At 59.0% G+C, this 22054-nt stretch overlaps 1 protein-coding gene across 2 annotated transcripts in view; it reads right to left on the bottom strand.

The window, feature by feature from the left end:
- PLXNA1 (plexin A1) overlaps positions 1-22054 on the bottom strand; it is a 129917-nt gene that overhangs the window by 98797 nt on the left and 9066 nt on the right. For both annotated transcript variants that reach the window (XM_074878813.1, XM_074878814.1), the window contains exons 2-3: positions 14927-16278; positions 8679-8861 (exon numbers count right to left, since the gene is read on the bottom strand). In XM_074878813.1, the coding sequence (XP_074734914.1) occupies positions 8679-8861; positions 14927-16129 (1386 nt within the window). In that variant the 5' untranslated portion in view covers positions 16130-16278. The remainder of the gene's footprint in view (positions 1-8678; positions 8862-14926; positions 16279-22054) is intronic.

Below are 22054 nucleotides of genomic sequence, written 5' to 3'. Positions count from 1 at the left end.
AGAACCTCAAGGACCCACCAAAGGGCAGGAAAGGAAGAACCTGTGGCTGCTGTGCAGCAGCCAGGGCTATTTCGAGCACTGGGCATGGTAGGAGAGATAAAAGAGAAAGGCAAAATGGAAGAAAAAAGTAGGAATGGGAAATGTTTCCATTCTGGGTAGAAAGGGGACAGAAAGTGGACATGGTACCTGCAGTCCATGCCATGAACTCAGGGCTCTGATGCTCCTCCTGCCCCTCCTGGGATGCTCTGCCCTGCTGCACCACCCCAGCTCTGCCCCCCAGCCCACTCCAAGTCACCCTCAGCCATGCAACCACATCCAACTGAGGGATGACAGCGAGAACACATTCATCAAACTCATTTCATCCCGAAGCACCATCGAGTAAAATGCCAAGCATTATCCTTACCACGGTGGCCTAAGCCAGGATTAGCATGCACGTCCCCAAGCCTGGGAGACCCCTTTCCTTAGCTGGGCAGCACATCTAAACCCTGACGCCACGGCTCCGGCTCCGCTGCCCTTCGAGGAGTGGAGCTCCCAGGTGTTTGCTCATCCACGGGGCACGGCAGGATGACCTTGGGTTTGTTTGCCCTGTATCATGCAGGCTAAGTCTGACCCAGGCAAGATACAAGCTGAGCACTACGGTCCCACCCCGGGTGCTTCTTGGGTACTCAATGGGACGGGGTTTAACTCCTGTCCCACACCCCACCACCCAGCAAGGTCAGCCCCCAGGAGAAACAGGGCACCCGCCCTGGCTCTCCCACCTCTGTATTTCTCCTCACAATGCTGATCCTGTGGGGGACCTTCCGGCTGCCTTTCTCTGTCAATACCAGGCTGCCATTAGCATCCGTTCTCCTGCTCCATAGAGCTTTCAGAAAAGCCCATAATTAACCAGGGTAGGGGATAACAGAGGCCAAGCAGCAGCTCTTCCAAGCACTCTGGGGCTAAGCCGTCCCCGCCCAGACCTGCAGTGGAGATGAATGACCCCCACGTGTATCAAAGCCTCAGAGATGGATGATGGGCTCCGGCAGCTACCAAGGGGCAGCTGGAGTCCACATCCTGCATCCCCAAGTGCCACACTGCACCTCCACCTTATGATTTATGACGGATTTTCCTCCCAGTCCAGAGGGGAGAAGCGGGGAGGTCAGCTCACGGGGACTGGGGACAGCTGACCTCTGCTGTCACTACCTGAGGCAGTGCGGGGACACACAGGGACCCAGACATCCAAACCAGCTCGGCCCCTGCTGAGCACACATCCTCCCTCCTCCAGCAAGCCACGGGCTCAGGGCAAATTCCTCAGGCACCGTTAAATCTGGGTTAATGGGGCTGCACAAAGGCCAGGCAGGACACCAGCACTGCCCCTTCCCACCCAGGCATACCCGCAGCCCCTGCCTTCCTGAAGAGTGTGGGGCTCCAGGCATCCTCCCTCTTCTCCTCTGCCTTTGGTGGGAGGCCAGGGCTATTCTCCCACCTGAAAAGCCAAAATTAGTCAGTGTTTGTGCCAGTGAATAGGCACAATAGCTCCAACAAGAGCGACCCAACAGAGCTGGTGCCTCCAGCTCATTTCCATCTCAATGGGGTGGCTTTTCACCCTGCCCTGTCCCCATGGGGCCACGGCAGAGGTCCACAGCAAGAGGCAGGTCCAAAGCAAGAGTCATGCCCCTGCTCTTCCCAGCAGAACAGGGGTGGCAGACAGGGGCCACAGCCCCCCGTTCAGCAGCAGAGAGCTGCAGACGAAAACCCTCAGCAGCTTCATGCTTCACCAACCAAACCAACTCCACCGGCCAGGAGGGAAAACCCAGCGCTCGCTGCGGGGACTGGACTGCCCGCCCTCCGCGACAGGCAAGTCCGCACATCCCTTTTCCTAATGCAGGCCCCTAACAACACTTGCCCAGAGGTTTATGGGTGCTCAGCATCCCCCCCAGTGACTCCAAAGCATCACTCTTCTGCCTTGCTGAGTCACAGCCACCACTGCCTTACACAGCCCCACAACAACAGGGGCAGGACCAGCAAAGGCACGCAGGCCCAAACCCACAAACTCTTGCTTTTTCCTTTTCCAGCCCTATTTCCACCCTATTTCCAGGCACGGGATGGTCTGTGGGGACCAGCTGCAGAGGTGATGCTGCTGTATTTGGCCAGTACAGACCTGCCAGTTCCTGAGCGTGCCCCATGGGGTGACATGAGCTGGCTCAGGGGGCTGTCAAGAGACGTTTTGCCCTCAAACCCCTTTTTCAGGGCCATTACAGAAGTCAGGTTTGCACCCAGCAGCCCTTTTGAAGACGGGGGATGCCGAAGACCTCCAGCTTCTGCAACACGCTGCTCCCCAAAAGTCACCTTGCCCCAACACCGGCAAAGCCCGGCGGCGACATTGCCTTACCCGTCGTCAGTGGTGGCTCCACGGCAGGCGGAGCGGGCTGATGGATGGGGGTTAGGCAGCGTGCTGCCTGCGGGCGCCCGGCGCCGGAGCCAGGGAGAGGCAAGACGTGCACCGTCAGCGCTTTCAGCGGAGAAGGTTGGAGCAGGGTTGGCTGCTGCTGCCTCCCCGGCTGGCTGGGTGCCAGGCTCCCAGGCCCCGCTCACCTGCCGGCTTTGTGCGGAGAGCAGAGCAGATGGGGGAAAAAAAAAAACAACAAAAAAAACCAAACCAAAAAGAGGGTTATGGCTTGTGAGTCAAAAAGCCTGGGGGCACTGGAGTGGAAGGAGCGAGGTTTGGGGGGAAGGAGCCCCCTGACACTTCCTCTCCTTCCCCAAGGCTGCATGAGCACGCTGGAGCATCCTTCGGAGAGCCAAGAGCGTGGAAACCTTCATCCCCATCCCGAACCCCGGCGGCATCCCCCTCCAAGAGTCACTCGAGGACGGAGCTGGCAGCTGCCTGCAGCCCCGGCCCCGCCGCCCTGGCCGGCCCCGGAGGCCAACGGTTCACGATGAATTTCTAATTGTTTCCTCTAACAATGAGACATCCTGTTCGGAGCCAGGCGGCTCAACAAAGCCCGACGACGATGGCGGCAAGCGGGGCCCCTTCCTGCTCAGCAGGAATGAGGCGATGCAGAGCACTCCCCGCCACGAGCAAGGGGGACGGGGAAGGCTCCACCACCCCCTCCCCACCACCCCATCCACTTAACACGCCAGTTCTCCAGCCTCCACCTTGATTAAAACAGCTTAACGACTCTGGCGAGAGCTCTCGAGGGGGCGGGAGCCACCGAGAGGTAGTTGATGGATTCACTTTGGCAACCGTCAGCTACCTTGTCATGCCAATAAAATTATTGCCATTGATTGGGGAGAGGCGCGGACGCATGCTCCGAGGAGCAGAGCTCCCTCCCGGGGCTGGGCGCAGGCGCCCACGGGGACTGTGTGCATGTGGGGAGGGGGCGAGGGGTCCCCAGGGGATGGGATGGGGACAGAGCGGGAGAGGGCACAGGGAAGAGGCAGGAGGAACAAAAGGCCCTTGTGCCGGGCAGCCAGCTGGGGAGAGGCAGCAACACGGGCAGGAGAGGATTTCCAGGGGCTGCGCCGGGGTCGATGCTTGGGGAGTCCTCAAGGGTCACTGGCTGACACCGCCGGGGCCAGGGCAGGCTTCGTCCCCCAAATCCGCTCCCCCCCAAAAAAAGCCCACTGAGGCACAGGGTAGCTGGCAGCAGGGTCATGAGGGGGAGCAAGCCCTCCCGCGCACTCTGGGAGCCGGATTTCACGCGCCGAGACACAAAGGGCCCCTTTTCAGCCAGAGCCGCTTACCCTGAGCGCTAAGCAGCGGGCGATGCGAAAGGACCCACGGGGACGGGGACCAGCAGAGCGGGCTGGGAGCCTGACGGCTTCTCCTTCCAGCTCACATGGACCACGACCAGGTCATGCCTCATACCGAGAGCTGGACACATGGGGGCTTTTGTGATGGGAGGAGAGCCAGCAGGCAACAGGGAAATTCCTGAAAAGCCTCCGCTCAGCAGCTCCCCCTCCCTACAGCACCTATTTTTGGGTCATACTGCCTAGACACACTAGGGGTTGTGAACGCAGCAAAGCATCCTTCCCCCAAGGCTTGAAGAGAAACCTACTCAAAGGGGGTGACTCCCCAGGCTGCCAAATCTGGTCCCTCAAAGCACCCCAATCTCCCAGCCCTCGGCAGGACAGGGGGCTGCCGGGGAGCCCCTCGACCCTCCTCAGAACGGGAGAGGAGCACCGCGTCCCATTGCGTTGGGATGGGGATGACCCACTTAGCATTAAGAGTTTATTTATTCCTATTATTATTATTATTATTATTGAAGTGGAGAAGCCAAAGCAGCCAGACATGGGGCCAGCTCAGCTGTGCTTTCCGTGGGAGAGAATAAACAAGCTGCGGCAAGCGTGAGCCCCAGGGGGGAGCAGATTCCCAACGGAGACACGTCCTGATGCGTTCACGCCTGAGGCCAGCCGGTTTCAGGACAGGGCAGGGAGCTGCAGGGATTATGGTGGTGACTGGGCAGCCAGATAATCCTCAAAAAAATCCTCAAAAAAAATCAAGCGCTCGGCTGACTGTGAGGGATGTGTAGTCCGCTGCTATCCTGGCTGGGGTGCACGGGGGGCCGTGGCCGTGGCTGGGTATCTCACAGCTCGCAGCCGCCTTCCTCCGCAGCAGCCGGGGACGGCAGTGGGCAGGTTGCCACCAGCTGCTTCGAGGGAGGAGCTCAGTTCACCCCCTCCAAAATAACCAGGCGACACCCAAAACTGGGTCAACCAACCCACAAGGGCCACTCCAGATCTCAGCAGAGGCCTAAAGCAGTGCCTTCTTTGCATAACGAGGAGCAGATGGCAAACTAACGAGGGCAGTGCCATCTCCAGGATGCCCCACAGCCCCAGCTTCGAACCACCAGACCAGCACAGGGCAGTTACTGGGAGGGTATCTCCAGCATCGTCCTTCCTCCCTCTCTCCACACACAGCACACCCAAAATCGAGTCCTCACCACACACGGGTGAAGAGGTGGCAACGGGTGCAGGGTCAAACGTGCCTTTCTAGCGTGGGACTGAGCCTCCCACTGCAATTACACACGCAGCTTTCTGTCCACCCGAAAAATAGGAAAGATGACCTGGGAGAATGACAACCGCCCAATAAAAAGATTATCACAGAATCATCTAGGTTGGAAAAAACCTTGAAGATCATCTAGTCCAAAAGGACAGATGGTTTCCAGGAAAAAACCCAAGAATTAGGAAGCAAGCCTCGCATCCCTTGCGCAAATAAATAGCCCCTGGATATCCCCACTACAGCATGCTCGTGGCTCATGTCCCCGTGTCACTTCCCCATCCACAGCACCCTCTGAGCACAGGGTGCAAGGCCGGTCCCCGACGCACGGCCTCGGGAGCAGGGAGGAAGCGGCTCACCGCCAGCCCCTGCACACGAGAAGTCATCCCCACACGGCTCACCCGGGCAGCTGCAGGAACTCCCCGAGCACCCCAGTCCCATGACTGCTGGCACAGAGGACAGCAAGCACGAGGGGCCGAGGGCTTTCCAAGCCTGGCCTCTTGGCGTAACGCAGGGCCAGCCAAAGATAACTGCCTGCCTGGTAACCCTGTGGGGAGGAGCTGAGAGCAGGCTGCTGCAGGCTTCGCTGCTGCGACCCGCTCAGCATCATCATACCTCGATGAGTGGGCTCAGCTTTGGGCCCCTCACTCCAAAAAGGCCATTGAATGACTCGAGTGTGTCCAGAGAAGGGCAATGGAGCTGGTGCAGGGTCTGGAGCACAGGTCTGATGGGGAGCGGCTGAGGGAACTGGGGGGGTTGAGTCTGGAGAAGAGGAGGCTGAGCGGAGACCTCCTGGCCCTCTACAACTCCCTGAAAGGAGGGTGCAGAGAGGGGGGATGAGTCTCTTGAGCCAAGGAACAAGCGCCAAGACAAGAGGGAATGGCCTCAAGCTGCGCCAGGGCAGGGTCAGACTGGCTCTTAGGAAGGATTTCTTTGCAGAAGGGGTTGTTGGGCGTTGGAATGGGCTGCCCAAGGCAGGGGGGGAGTCCCCATCCCTGGAGGGGTTGAAGAGTTGGGTTGAGCCAGCGCTGAGGGATCTGGTGGAGTTGGGAATGGTCAGGGTGAGGTTCATGGTTGGACTGGAGGATCTACAAGGGCTTTTCCAGCCTTGATGATTCTCTGACTCTGCATGCCAGGGGTCCTGTATCTCCATCCCCCCTGGTGCCCCCCCATCCCAGCCTGCAGCCCCCGTCCTGCAGCCAGTTTTGCAAACCTGACATTGTTTGCAATATCCTCCTTCCACCCCCCCAAAATCAGGGTCCCCCGCAGCTGCGGCGGCAGCAGGTGCTGCCCAGCACCCCAGCCCCGTGGCGGCAACTGTTAGCGGCAGGGCCGGGGAGAGGCTGCAGCGCAGCCAGAGGCTCGCGTGGCTTTTTTTGGGGGGGGACAAAGGGAGGCTCTGTCTGCACGCAACAGCCTGGACAAATGCTGGGCATGGGAGCTGCCATCCAAGGAAAATCCAGACGCAGCAGTGACTCTGCCCTGACCTTACCCTGGCCCAGATGGTGAGATCGGTGCCCCGCAGCAGAGCAGCAGCCATTACAGGGCTCCTGGGGATGGGGAGGGGAGCACCCAGCTGTCAGCACAGCCCCCCCCTCCCCAAAGGAGATGGCGGGGGTGCCGGCAAGAGGCAGGGGGACCAGCAGGAGAGCGCAGAAGCCACCAGGCTGCTCCAAGCCTAACACAGGTGCTTGCCAAGGGAATGGGAAACGCTGATGGCTTAAAACCAGAAGGATTGGAACTGCTGCTGAGGGATGCAACCCCCCCTCCACCCTCTGCCTGGGGAGCCTCTTCGGCCACACTGCTGCACCCCTGCCAGGCATCCCGTCCCCGGCTGGGGACACGTCGGCACCACTCGGGGACAGGTCAGCAGCCCCCCTCTCACGGTCCCCAGGCAGAGGGGAGCCCTCCCCTCCCTCCAGCCCCACCGGCAGTCAGGCAGCAGGATCAGGTAGCTGCTGAGGCAGCGCTTTGCTGGGCAGGCCAGGCAGGGGCTGCCGCAGAAAGGCTGGGCTGCCCACCCCAAGGTCACAGCAGGGGACAAGGGGGGGACCTGGCAGCGCAAGGCCTGCAAAGTGCTCTCCACGCTGAGACCCCAGGGGTTTTGGGGGCTCCAGGCAGGCTGAGCCTACAAAACCTGCCCAGCATCCCCATACTGGGGCAGGACCCAGACCCAACTCTTCGTTCCCCATGGAGCTCCTGCTCTGTGCCCTCTGCTGGGCCAGAGCAGCCCTTTAGGACATCCAGTTTAGAGATCAGCAAAAAAGAAAGCTGGGGAAAGCCCTGCAGGAGAGGAGGATGCTCAAACCACACCTGGGCTTCCACTCCTGGCCTCAGCCATGACTTTGTAGCATGCAGCCCGCACCCCGGCCAGACACCCACCCTAGATCGCCACTTGCAAGAAGCTCTGAAGGTGCAAAGACCAGAGAAAAACTGAAAAAGGAGGGAGAGGAAAAAACAAATCGGCCGTGTAAAAAGCAACTGCAAGCCCCTCTACATAAATAAGGAACTAGAGGTGTAACACTGTTCCTGTGGCTTTGTGAACCCTCCTCCCTCACGCTCCTTCCTTCCCATCCCCATTTAAAACCTCCCATCTGGAGCCCAGCGGCAGGAGAAGCCGCCAGCAACGCGACACCAGTCCCTGCGGATCCCTCATCGATCCGGAAGGGAGGACGAGCTGCCTCCGTCAGCTCCCCGCAGCCCTGCTCAGCCCTGGCGCCGCTGTGCCCCCCGCCCCGCCCAGGACCGCAGGAAGCCAAGCAGAGAATGTGGGGCTGGAGAGGACCACGAGCATCCTGCCCCCCACCCCAACACTTGTTGCCCGTGTTCCCCCTTCCCCTAAACACGCTGGTAAGAGGCAGGGCCACAGGGGAACACGGGCAGGGCAAGCAGGACCTATGGGGACCATCACCCACAATGCCATCCTGCTCCTCATTCCTGCCACCCTGGCTCCTCTAAGGCACCCTGACCAGCAGAGAGCAGGAGAAGCAGCAAAAAATGCAGGGTGCTGTGCCTAGAACAGGGTGCTGGAGCACCTTGCAAGCCACAGAGCAACAGGCCAGACTCCCCGGCCAAGCCCTGGTCCTCCTGCCCATGGCAGAGACCATATGAGGACCTTTGCGCTGCCTCTCCCCGGCAGAGGATGCCGTTAATGCAAGCTGTGTTTATACAGGGCATGTACAGCTGTAATTATAGGCACGATGTTATGATAACAGGAAATCCGTGCCCCGTGGAGATGCAGGCAGAGAAAGGCATACATGGAGCTATTTCCTAATTGCCACCAACAAGCAGCCTTTTGTGCCGTGGCAGGGTACGGGAAGAGAAGTCTCCCCCACGCCGGAGCCATCGGAACCCCCCTCTGCCCAGCCTGCCCAGGGCAGTGGCAAAGCCATATGGACCCAGACACGGCCCCGTAGCAGCGATGGCACAAACCCACTTGCCCTGAGACACAGCGGGATGGGCTCTGATCCACCAGCGGCCAGGACTCAACTTCCCTAGGTTACAACCCTTCCAGAAGTTTTGTAAATTCAGTTGGCGGAGAGGAGCAAGGGGAAATTGTCCCTCACTGGCCCCTTGCACGTTACCCCCAACATATCAAGTCAAGCTGTGACAGAGGCACAGCCCTACCTGTACCCCCAAAGGGCTGGCGACGCGAGCGGTCATTGCTCCCCGTCAGCGTCACCGAGGGCTTTCCTACCTTTTTGATCTTCCCGCTCCGTGTGCCCGCAAAGACGACGGTTTGTCCCCTGTAGTCGTAGGCAGCCACCGAGGTCATCCCATCCTCCTTATCCACAAAGAGCGGGGTCCCCTCGATCGTGACTGTCCCACCCAGCGGCTGGTTAAAATCCTGGCCACAGAAATTGTCATCGATCTGCAGTGGCTGTTGGAAGAAAACGGAGGAGAGATGAGCTTTTTGCCAACGCCCTGACATGCCGGACCTCCCAGATGGCCATCAGCTACCTCCACCCCATCACCAAGGCAGCCCCATCCCTTGCCCCTCCTGTGCCAGCCACCCCACCTCACCAGTTGAGGGAAGGGATGAGCTGATGCTTCCCTAAAATTCCCTACACGCTGACGTAAGGCGCTTGGGACACATCCAAGGCACGCAGCCCCTCTCTGCATCTGAACGAGCTTTGCAGACCAAGGCCAAGGCTCTCGGTCCTCTGCATCATACAGAGCAGCACTTACAAACCCGGCGCAGCGTCCCCGGCTCCCCCTCCATCCCCACCACTGCCATCTCAGACACATGGGGTGCTGGCATGAGCTCCCCAGAACACACACCCCTCCCTCTCCTCCTCACCCTGACGCCAGCTTCAGAAAGAAAGTAGCTTGGCAGTAAGGCAGGAGGGGCTGAATCCTGCACCTCAGCCTTCCCCCAGAGACAAAACACTTCCCAGCCAAGGCCATGCCAAGACAAACAGGTCAGGGCTCCTGAAAGAGCCTCACTTCACATAGCAGAGCCTCCAGCAAACACACTACCCACCTGCCAGCCCTGCTCCTCCTCCCGCAGGAACGTCCTGGGGAAATCCCCACATTTTTTTCATGCCGCCTTGCCCCAGACAAGGTGCCTGGCTCAGCCAGCTGCCTCCTCGGTTCAGCAGTCGCCCACGGGTCTGGGAGAAGCTTTTATAATCTCTGCCCAGGGAGAGGCAGAGGTAGGGCTGCACCGGCCCCTCTCTGCCCTCGGGACCTCCAGCAAGGATGGTCACAGCAACGGGCAAGGCAAAGCCAGAAAAATACCCCCTGTGAAAGCCGGGATGCAGGCAGGGGAGCTGGCCCAGCTGCACAGCACTTGCCCCCACCCTAGAGCATCCTCACCACATCACCCTGACCCTGCCCACACGTATCTGGCCTGGGCACATGGGCCTCTCAAAGGTCCCACACTAGGCAATGGCCTCATGTGGTCGCACAGCACCAGCAAAATCCCCCCCCCAGCAGCCCTGGCAGTGAGGGGCTCAGGCCAAACCCCCAAGGGTGGCGGTGAGCGTGGGTGCAGGAGGTTGGGGGGGCAAGGCAGACACTGCTGACAGGGAGACAGCCTGCTCCGGCCATGGGATTCTTCCGCTTCACAAGGCTCCTTATGTAACTTTAAATTTAAAGAGGAGAGAGATTTTTTTGGCAAGCAGTGGCCTCCGAATGCATGCCAGTCCCCAAGGGGGTTTAAATCCATACAGCATGTGCATGAAGCATATGGGAAAACGCCGAGCTCCCGAGCTCCACATATGCAAGGGCAGGATGTTCTGGGTTGACCCAGCGCTGAGGGATCTGGTGGAGTTGGGAACGGTCAGTGTGAGGTTCATGGTTGGACTGGAGGATCTGCAAGGGCTTTTCTAACCTGGATGATTCTGTGATGTAGCTCCACAATTCCCACACAGCGAGGGTCAGCCCAGCCCAGCAGCCACCTGCAGTCACCCACAGGGAGGATGAAAAACACGGCACTTTTCTGTGCCCCAGCACAACGCACTCACAGCCCCGATGGCTTCAGGCTCCCTCAGCCACGGCGAGGCTGCTCACCCTCCTTGCTGCGCGGCCACGCCGGCCCCAAGGCCAGTGGTCCCAGTGGTGGCTGGAGCAGGGGGACTCAGCACTGTGCCAGCCTTCCAGCTGGGGAGGAGCGGGAATGATGCCAGGTGGTCACATTCGGCCTCCCCAGGGCAGTCGGGGGATGCTGGGCTGCTTCCTCCGTTGCTGTAACTTCTGGTTTTGCCGGGTGCCTGAGTCAGTGTACAGCTGAAGATCGACTCCCTTCCCCGCCTGACCTTTGCTTGTCCTTCCCTAAACTAGGGGAACTCCTGCAGCCAGGCATGAGGGGATCCCCCAAACAGGACCACGTGCCTCTGCAACCACAGGAAAAGGGGGGAAGGGGAATTCGGACCTCTCCACCCATCCTCTGAACGCCGCAAATGTCCTCTCCTACCCATCAGCCAGCACACGCCGCTAAGCAGCCTCCTCTGCATCACCCAGCTAGACATTTTAAAACAGCAGATCTGAGAAAATTATCTCCCCAATCACAGAGTGAGACAGAAGAGATGCTCCAGTTGATACCCAGCTCCCATCCGGATACCTGGGATCCTTCAGGCATTTTGCTGGGAAAAAACACTCCCCGGCCCCGACAGCCCTTCTGCTCCGGTGAAGCACCGCAGCACCTTCCAGCCAGCCGCCAGCAGCAGAGGGGTTCAGGGCAGTGCCATGAAGGGATTTAAGCCCCTGGCAGCCCCTGGGTGCAGTTTCTGCTCTCTCCACACTCAATCTGCAGCTTCCCCAACCCCTCGGCTGCTGAATATGCAAGAGGAGAGATGTTTATGGTGTTTATTCCTCTCTGCTTTGTCTCAACAAACTCTCTGGGAAACGACAAATACAGCTGCGCTCCGGGACCATGAGGAGCGCCCGCCGCCGCCGCTGCGCTGCCGACACCACCTCGATAAATAATTACGCCGACAATTAGCTCATTAACAGCAAACTGCCTCGTTAGGGAAGCGCAGGCAGGCAGCACGGCGAGGTCGGGCCAAGGGCAGCAGTACGGGGTAACGGCACCAACCCACATCTCTGGCGGATGCGGGATGCGAGGAGAGGAGGGGCGGAGGGATGGAGGGATGGGAGGACGGAAGGACAGAGGGACAGCTGGCCCCTGGCCGGTGTCAGCAGGGACCGACACGCACCACGGCACGCGAGGGCCAGTGACCTTGCAGCGTTTCAGCTTGCAGATGCTGGGATCTGCGGGAGGTTTCAAGCCCTGCCTGCTCTCCCATTTGCATGGGTGTTTGCAGGGACCATGGCTTCAGTGCACTGCAAGCAGGGAGGCTGTTTATTTTGTGGGGTTTTTTTCTTTTTTTTTTTTTTAATTTTTTTTGGCTTTTGTTTTTATTTCAGTGCTTTCCTTTGGCACTCCTCTCAGCTCCCTCTGCCCCCCAGGCCACCACCTCCACAGAGTGGCAGTCTTCTCTCTCCCAGCACTGCCCCCCCAAAATAGGGTCAGGAAATTCGAATTTCCCAGGGGAAGCGGCCTGCAGGAGCGGGGAAAGCGGGCCCACAGCACTGAGAGAGCAGGAGTCTCCTTGACGTGTCTTGTCTCATTGCCTCCCTTCAAGCCCACTTAGGGGAGCAATGAGGGAGCAGACAGCAGAGGCGAGGCTCGCACTGCTCGGTGTTATTAATTAGCCAGTAATTCACCAGTTAACACCATTACAGGCTCACCCCTGTGCCCCCCGCAGGGGCTGCGGTGGAGGATGCGGTGTGGGGGGACACAAAGAGCCAGGGAGGGGGTTGCAGGAGGCAGGTCCCAAGTGCCAGGTTTCCCCCACGTTAATCACTGCCCAGGGATAATCCCAAGGTGGTGCAGTTCGTTAACACCTGCATTTCTCTGGCTGCCCCTGGCAAGGATCTGGCTCATCCTGGCCCGGTTTGGGTCAGTTTGTCACCAGCCATTGCCCTGTGCCACCAGGCTGGGCAGCAAGCCCCACCAAGGACTCAAACTTCATTTTCTTCCTGGAGCAGCCCAGGGAGAGCTGCTGCCCACGTCCTCTCGGCTCTGCCCAGGGGTCAAGGACTCTGGGAACCCTGAATCGCTCCCCACTGCAACATGTCTACTCCAGCTCCAACCCGCTGCCCTTCCCCAGACCTGCTCCATCAGACCCTTGTACCCCTGTTCTGGGGACGGGCGCGCGGGGCGGATGCGCTGAGCAGACCTCCAGTCCCTGCGCTGCACTGGGGAAGCAAAAAGCTGGGCTACGCCACATCAAACCCCACTTTAGTGAAACCCCATGAGCAGCAAAACTGGGCTCAGGAGCGATTCAGGCAGTGGGGCTGGAGCAGGGGAATGGACTGGATGGTCCCCCCTTTGCTGCGTGTGCGAATCCGTGCTCAGGTCCAAGTGCACCGGCACGAGGGTCTTGCTCCCGAGCTGGCTCCACTCCCCTTCCCACTGCTGGATCCCAGAAGGGGAGAGAAAAAAACAGGAGACAGGAATTCTCTCCGCTCGCCAGCGCTGGGGAGGAACCACTAACATCTCCCGAGCTGGCTGCCAAGCCTGGAGGCCTCTCCCCCTGGCTCCGGCGTCAGCTCCAGAGAATCGGAGCTGCCCTGCAGCGCTGGGGGATGAGCATCCCTCGGCCCCACGCTGCTCAAGGTCTGAGACTGGGGTGCTAAAGCCCCCTCCAGCATGGACCAGCCTCAGCCCCTTGCTGCCACAAAGGAGAGGAGCATGAGAGCTCCTGGGACATTTTCCATATGGATGGGGTGTAAATCCCAAGCAACTACCGACTTGAGCAATTACATTCTGCCTGCTTACAAATAAAAAAAAAAAAAGCCCTTTATTTTCTGGCCATCCCTCACCACTGAGAGATCCGTCACTGCCACGACCCACCCCAGAGGTGGCTGCATTTTATTAGGGGCACAGAAATTCCTGCCAGAAAGAGGTTACATGCTCCACAGGGTCTGGTTTGGCTTGCGCTCAGCACAGCAAGGGGCTGAGGGCTTGACTCATGATCCAGTCATGCCTTTCCTGGCTCTGCTTGGCAGCTGGAGCAGGACGGGGACAAAAATCACCACCTGGCTCCCCTGGGGGAGGGCGGCACCCCCCAGCCCAACCCATTGGAAAGCAGGAGCCACCCCATTGTGGCACACATCCTTCCACTCCGCAAGAGCCACGTCTGCAGGGCCCAAAGAGTACCTTGAGATCCACCTACTCGTGTGGGCTGGATAACAGGCAGCAGTCCCAGGACCCTCCGAGCATGAAACCACCCCCAAAGTGCAGGGGGGCAGACCCCCCTCCCCAAAGCCGGGGGGCACGGCGCTGGGAGAGGCGAGCTGGGACTGCGGGAAGAAGCAGCGAGCATCTTCGCCGCCAGAGCCAGCAGCTGCGCGACCCAACAGGCAGCAGTGTAACGATTTCATCATTTTCCAGCAAAATTGAATTAGTTCAAAGCCAAAATCTGATTTGCAAGCCCAGCGCTCTTGACAGCAAACCCTTTACTTTGTCAGGCAGCTGTTAGCTGTCTCCTCCGGAGCTGCGGGAGGACAGCGGGAGGAAAAGCAAGGCTGCTCCGCAGGGATCCCCTACCCACCTGCCTGCAGCACCAGACACCCAAAATCCTGCTCGGGCAGGGCTGGGGGCTTGGTGATGGGTGCTGAGCACCAGCAAAAGGGGCTGGGGGAAGGTGGCCGATAGCAGGGCTGTCGAGACCTCCACCAGACCCTCCCAAACACACACACCGGCACCCCAAATGCCCTCTCTCTCAGGTATCTGACCCTGCCCGGGGACTACCCAGCCCAGCCTGGTGATGCGCAGTGTAAGACCTCCCCATCACCCAGAGCCGTAGCCTCCCTGCGGCCGCTCGTGATTTATAACGTTGCCTGAAAAAAAAATCCAGCTATAGTAATCATTCAGCTGGAAAACAAACCCAGAGAGCCAAGGGAGGGGGAGCTCTCCCACTCCCCACCGCCTGCTGGACCCACAGAGAGAAGCTGAGCCACAAGCAGGGGCCAGATGGGCCCACGAGAGCCCCAGGCAGGAGGACACATCAGCTGGGAATCACTGCTCAGCACCCACCTCCTGCTCCTCTGGACAACAGTTCATCCCGGCCACGCTCCAAACCCACCCCACTGACAGCACTTTGTGCCCTCCACCCTCCTCTCCAGCGCCCCATGGAGAGGATGTGGTCCCTCCGTGCTGAGCTTCTCACCAACTTCTACTGGGACCAACAACCTCCCCGCCTCTCTCCACCACGTCTGTGCTCCCCGTCCCCCCCATCCTACCACCCCCAACTCTTGGACACCGCCAAGCCCCAAGTTACACGACACTCACAAACTCCTCCGTGCCATTGGCAGGGGACTCCCAGCAGAGCTGCATCAGCCCTCCCACCGGGAAAACACAGCCCAGGTCCAGACAGAGAGAACCACCAGGAGCCAGGAACAGCCTGGCTTGGGTAGAGACAAGCGGGAACTTACCGAGTTGATGCAGCCCAGCTCCTTATTCAAGAGCCAGGGCAGCGAGAGTTTCCCTTCCCCTCTGTAGCACGACTGGATACGCTCCTTGATCTTATCCTTGATCTTCTTCAACGTGAAGAGGCAGAGCACAGACTCCTTGGGAGGCTTAACCCTGTTTTTCTGGCCCTGGGAAAAGATGGTGAAGAGGATATCCTCCTGCTCCGAGATGCCCAGGTACTTGGCCAAAGCCTTGCCAGGCTTGGTCAGGTAGGCGTCCTGGATCAGGCGGTACTCGATGCCGTCCTGCACGCAGCCGATGGGGAACTCCACGTAGGAGTAGAACTTGGGGTCATCCACGCAGAGGCGGACGATTTTGGAGGTGAAAAACTGCTCCCCAGTGGAGTCGGGCGAGGTGAGCTGGGTGTCCAGCTGCAGGGTCAGGTAGTAAACAAATTGCTCGCTGCTGAAGCTGTAGATGTAGTAGATGTCAAAGGTGGGGAACTTGGAGAGCGTATCCGAGGGGATCTTGAGCTGGGAGGAGACAAACTCATCCTGGTAGACAAAGCCAAACATCTCCGCATTCTCCTCGTTGGCCATCAGCTTGCGGCTGGAGAGGGTGGGGAAGTACTCCGACTTCCCATCGATGGGCGTCCCAATGAAGAGCTTGTTCTGCCCATTCAGCACCTCAATGATGACCCCAGACATGGTGCCTGACTCGTTGACACTGGAGAGGTAGTGCTCCTTGCGGTGGTGGGGCTCACCCAACTTGAAGAGGTCGTCCAGTCGCAGGAACTGGCAAATACCCTGGGAGGCACTGCCACAGGCGATCAGCCGGTTCCCCGAGTAGTCCACCAGAAGCAGTTTGTTCACGTTGTTGGTGGTGACCAGCCCGTGCGGGCAGGACTGAACACTGGGTGGAGGGTAACACTTCTCATTGTCCTCCACGGGCCCCGTCACGTGGGTCCGCAGCAGCGTGAGGTTATTGGAGAGCTTGTAGATCCGATTGACAGCCCCCACGTAGACCTCCCCGGTTTTGTTGTGGACCACCAAGTGCGTCAAGCTCCAGTCTGTAACCGGGAAAGTCCTAAAGGGAGACTTGGGGCTGCCTTCCGCCAGCGGTAGCCAGGTGCTCCCCAAGAGCAGCAAGGTCCAAACGTTGATGGACAAGTGGTGCTTGAGCCAAAGGAGCCACATTGCAGCAGCCTCACACCCAGCCAAGGCCATGCCCAAACCCAGCCACAAAATAAATAGAAACAAACCCAAACTAAAGGGATGAGGGAGGGGAGGGAGCAGCAGCTAACGGGACACAGTCTCCTCTGCTTCTGCTGCGCTCGGCATTCAGGGCATCGTGGGCACAGCCATTCCAGTCAGCCCTAGAGGGAGAAAGACAAGAAGAGTGGGGTTAGGAGGCTTTCCTGCACGGTGCTGAGCCTGCTCCACCCCACCCCGCAGAGACTCTGCCACTTCACACTTTTCTAGCAGCTTAACAAAACATCCCCCACCGCCTCCTGCCCCAGAGGAAGACACATCGCCAGCGCAGGAGCCACAGGAGTCTACGAGACACTAAGGACAACCTCACCGGGTCGCACATTGCTGTGCACAGCCTGTCCCAGCCATGCACTTCATCTCACCACCCCAGCCTCAACCCCCAGCCCCAGCAGTCCTCTCTGAGGGGCATTCCCCTGCCCTCACCCCAACCCAAACCCCCATGCCTGAGCGTGCCTGAAGCCACTGGTTGGACCAGACCAGCACATCCCTGCATACAAACACCTTGGCAGGGCATAGCTGGCCCCAACCTGCTTTTAAGACCACCAACAGCACCGAAGCATTAGCCAGAGATGGCTGCTAACAAGCCTCAAGAGTAGCCCCCTGGCCCGTTGCCCCTGCCCCGCTCCACCACAGCACTGGGAGTTGGTGCAAAAACCCAGTTTGCAGAAACCACAGTCCGAGCCCCTGCACAGAGGGGGGAATCTCGAAAGAACCTTTTAAAGGAGCTGGGAGAGCTGAGAGCCCTGGCACGCTGCCTGCCATCCCTGTCACCTGCCTGCCTGACAAACCCCAGGAGGGCCATGGACAGGAGGGGAGCAAGCGGGCATGGCAAGGAGAAGCACGTCCTTCTGGCATTTATATGCATTAAGAAACACAAGGCCAGCCATCAGGCAGTCGGCTTGAGAGGCTCCAGAGGGACGAGGGGGCACACGCAGGGAGGATGGAGAGCTCTGCACACTGCTGTGCCACGGCTGGGACTCACCAACAAGGAGCAGCAAAGCAGCCAAAAATCCCACCCCCGGCAGTGGGGAGGAGATGGCCGCAGGTAGCTACTGATGCTCTGCTCTCTGTGTCTGCTCACCGTTACACCCCACTCCTGTCTTCTCCATCCCCCTCCACAGGCACAGGCACCCCTGGGCTAACGTGGGGTTGTGCAAACCCCCGCTACCAGCACACGCCCTGTCCCACCAACACCATCACAACCCCCCCACTCAGGGTGGGACCACCACTCCCAAGGTCGGGACATGGGCTCAGCCCTCAGTCCCCCACCCCAGCCGCTGCAAATAAGCAGCTTGGAAGAGAAGAAGGAAGAGGAGAGGAGCCTCCCTCTCCTTATCACCGCTCATCTCTGACTCAGCCCGGGATAACCTGCAGGAAGATCCCCACCAGGGAGTGGTGCAGGTAGGAAATATGGCCGGCGGTGACTGCGGGGCCCTGCCAGCACCCCGGGCCGGGCAGGGTGTCATCAGAGGGCAGCTGGCTGCACACGCCGTACGGCAGGGCTGCGTGGGGCCGAATGGCTACCCCAAGGCTTGGCAGCCTGCTCGTAGCAGGGCTGTGGGACCCGCCAGCCAGGCCCCACGCAAACCTTGGGGGGCTGCATCGTCACCCAGCCAGCGGCTGGGCCATACGGGTACCCCGACATCCCATATAGCATCCTTCAATTCTGCTGTCCCCTTCCCAAGCCACGGAGCCAGCCAGGGAGAGACTTTTCGGCCCCTTCTCCCGCTCCCAACAAACACAAAATCCCCCTCTCACTTCCCAGGGCAAGCCCAGCCCCAGCCACCCCTGGAGCACCTGGCAGTTTGGGCAAAGCTTCCACAGCATTTCCAAACCCTCTCTGCAATGGGCCACCTTCACCAGAGCACAGCCCTGCCCGCGTGCTGTCACCCTGCTCCCTTCCACCCCCAGCGCGGCCATTGCCAAGGCCAGAGCCTCAAGGGAGGTTTGAGCAACGTGTACAAGCAACGCTGAGACTGAAGCCAGGTGCCACAAAGCTCTATGGGTGTGAAGACAACCAAAACGTGAAGCCACCAGCCCTGGAAATCATCCCCATGGTCTAATCCCCCATTGCTACCAACATCGGGAGCCTCTAGCAAAGAGCACGCAGCCACACCACTGCCGGGAGACAGCCACGCCGCCCAGCATCTTCGCTTTTACGAGTTTATCGGTAAGAGCAGAACCACGAGCACCCCAGATCAGAGGTTATTAGCCCCAAAGCACACCGAGGCGCAGGACCAAGCAGCGCTGTCGGCACAAACCCATCGGTTAGCTCAAAAAGCCGCCAGCCCGGCAGCAGCAGGCAGCGCGGTTTCCTGCCGGGTTGCCGGAGGGATGTTTCCCACCCCAAGAAACAGGCACAGCTCTCACCAAACCGCCGAGAACGGCGGGGCTGAGCCCCTCCAGGAACCATACCACCGGCTGCCTCGCAAGGAGATCACCAGCAACACAAATCTCAGTGCCAGCGACACGCCACAGAGAGGAGGAGTGGGAACGGCGGCGGAGGTGAAAGGGGGAGCTGAGAGCAGCGCGGGGATGCCAGCCGGACATCGGGCGGGCGAGCGGGACGGGGAAGTCGCTTTTTCTCAGTGGGTTTCTATGATTCATCGCTTCTATTTCAGGAAGCAGGCAGGAGAGCAGGAGGGTTGGGCTGCTGCCACAAAGCAAGGCTAGAAAGCCCAACAGGAGATTCCCAAATTAACGTAGGGAACTGCGACTCAGGAGCTGGAACGAGAGCAAAGCGAGGCAGAGCTGGGGCAAGCCGAGAGCAGAGAGATGACACTCTGCAGAGCTCCTCTGAGATTTCTGCTCCTAAATATACTTCAGCAGCAAAATCGCATCCTAGTGACCTGACACCAGCGGGGGTTTTGACCAGTGCTGCTTCAAACCATCAGCAGCGATTATTAAAAAAAACGCAGCAGGAATAGTTACGTTTTTCTGCCTTCTTCAGGATTAAATAATTTGGGTTGCTGAGCCGTGGGTCGAATTAAAGCAAGGTTTGAGCCTGCTGCAGCGTGGGCAGCAGACAGCCACACACCAGAGCACGGGTGCCTGCACAGCCCCAGCTCCCTGCCCACAGGAGCAGCCGGGGAGGAGCAGCGCGGGGGCCAAAGGACGTTTCCCTCCTGTGACACTGCCTCCAACGCCCACGGAGAGTTATGGCTAACGGCAGCTCCTCTGCCAGCACACGCTTTAAACCACGCAGCACCCAAACCCCACCGGGCTGCACTCAAGTAGCATCTCGCCCCAGGGAGGACCCAGCCTTGGGAGCACCCCGCGAGTGCCACCAGGAAGCAAGACCCGTGAACGCCAACGCCGCGCTCCAAAAGCATGGAAAAAACCCCAAGCAGACACCCCGGAGCCAAGCCCAGCCCTGAAACAGGGCGCCATAAAATAATACACCCCGGCCTGGATGCACACGCACCAACTGGGAGAGTAGGACCGAAAATACAGCCCAGTACATTGCCTGGGTGGCAAGTGATGCAGCCAGAGCATCCTGCAGCGCAGGGCTGGTTCACCCCACAGAGGGGTCACGCCGTCAGCGAGACAGCACCACAGGCTCATGTTTTGTTTTCCGTGCACACACACACATATATACACACGCGTACACCCCCATATACATAGAGCAGGAAACCTGCCATCAGAAATGAAGCCAGTGAAACAATCGCACAAGCGCCGAATCCACCCCGGCTCCTTTCATCCCAAGACGGAGAGGACATTTGCTCATGGTTTCACCTCAAAAGTGGCCACGCTGAGTCGGTCACAGCTGCGGCACGACCTGGATGGGGCTGCCCGCCTTGCCATGGCCAATGCTCAAAAGAGCCTTTCATCAAAAAAAGCCATCGACATGTCCCGCAAATGCCTGCGTCCCGCTCGCTCACTGCTAAGGAGGTGGGCAAGGGGTCGCAGCATTCACCCCCCCAGGCTGAGAGCTTCCCTGTCCTGCAGCACAAAAACCTGGGGCTGGGACAGGAGATCACACTTTGGGAAAATAACCACCACTTTTGATAGCACAAAGCAGGAGTGCTGGAATGGAAAAACTAACCTTAAAAGGCAAAGACTGGACGGAGCATTAAGGACCAGCTCTCCACTTGGCCGGGCAGCGAGTCCAGAGCGCTGACGGATGCCGAGTCAGCACGGGCGGCTGGGCTACAAAGCAGCAGCCAAAGCTGGGGTTTAAAACATGCCGACAAGCACAGAGGTGCACCCACCACCCGCCTGCCATCCCCATGGCCCCGGCCGGCTCACATCGCCGCTGGTGCTGCCTGCCACCATGCAATGCCCCAGCAGGAGCCCTGCACGGTTCCTGGGGTGCCAGGCAGGTCTGCACCCCCAGCGTTAGGGAAAGCATCGTTTGTCTTGGAGACAAGCTGCTCTTGAGCAGTGGGATGAGGTTGCAAACTGCCCCAAGAGCTTTACAGCCTTGTCCTTTGCAAGGGAGGCTGGAAGAGTGAAGCAATGGGATTGAAAACCCTCATATCACCGACCCCCGAAAGGAGAAACAGCATCTAATGGGTCTTCACCTGCAATCTCCCTGAGTCACTTGCTGCTCAGCGACAGGGAACAGTCCGAGAAGGGACCGGCTCCATTTTCAAACCCACGAGCTGCTGAACTGCCAGTAATTAGCAAAGTGGAGAGAGAAAAGCCCACAGGCCACAGGAGAGTCCGCCTCGCTATACAGCTGGTGTATTTTTAGGTTCGTCTGCCTGGGAAAAGCCTTGCAACAATGAGGAAAGGCTGATGGTGGTACTGAGTTAGAGCTGCACTACATATGCAATCGTCTGCAACCGGGCTAAACTTTAACTCCTTCCCTCACTGCACACAGTCATTAAAAACTATTTGGCTGGGGTCTCTCCCTAGCAAGTTAAATCATTACAAATCTCATCCCTGGCTCGAACCACACCCTGATGAAATCACCGGCAAGCTCTGAAGCTGCCCTGCTCCAATCTCCATTACTATCACCCGCATCAGGAATATCTTTAGCATCTTCAGTTTCCTCTCAGGCTCCTGCGACCCCCCCGGGACAGAGGCTGAGGACCTCGTCATGCACCTGGGCACAGCAGCTTCCCCTCCTGTCCTGCAAGGATCTTCTAGGCAAGGAACTCAACCTCTTCTGTCCTGAGAAACATGACAAGGAGAAGCAGCCATCTAGTGCCCAAGGGCTTCAAGAAGCAGCTTGAACCTCAGCAAAAAGGGGCACAAAAGAACAAGTAGCGAGGAAATTAAACAGCGTTTCTCAAGTGCGCAATTCCCCTTCTCCAGTCGCCCACAAGAAGTCACGTCACACCCAGGAGAACAGCTCTGGAGCCACCACGTGCTCCCACCACCAAGAGACTGCACGCTGCCCGGCAGAGAGGGGTTCCCAAACGGGCTCACGAGCATTCCCGAGATGGAAACGCAGGTTTCCCCCAGCCACCACGTCCCACGGCAGAGCCCCTCATCCCTGCCATGGAAACCGGGCATGGACTGAGACCTTACACATATCCCCGACTCCATTCAGCTCCGCTGGAAGCGAAAGCTGATGGTTGCCCTTTCCTTTATTCTCACAACTCATCTGAGTATCACAGTCCCTGTATAGGGACCCTATAAGAGCTGCCGAGGGGCTTTCTATACAGAGCCCACGTGCTGGATGTGTATTTCCCAGGAAGAGAGCGCACCCCATCCTTCCCTTGAGCTCCCGCAAGCCAAGGGAGCAAAATAAAGACCTGGTTTGACTGATGCCTGGGATGGAGACCAACGCACAGCCCGCGGCCAACCACCTGCACAGAACACAGCCTGCTGCCTCCCCACACTGCTTCAGGAAGTTCGTCCATCAGCGTCCACGGAGCAGAACACCTCATCCCAAACCCCTCCACACCTCTCGTCACACTGCAGACCCTG

The sequence above is a fragment of the Strix uralensis genome, chromosome 10, assembly GCF_047716275.1.
Source record: "Strix uralensis isolate ZFMK-TIS-50842 chromosome 10, bStrUra1, whole genome shotgun sequence".
In the NCBI taxonomy this organism is placed as follows: Eukaryota; Metazoa; Chordata; class Aves; order Strigiformes; family Strigidae; genus Strix; species Strix uralensis.
The sequence above is the reverse complement of the archived record's forward strand: the minus strand, read 5'-3'. Positions and strand labels throughout refer to the sequence as shown.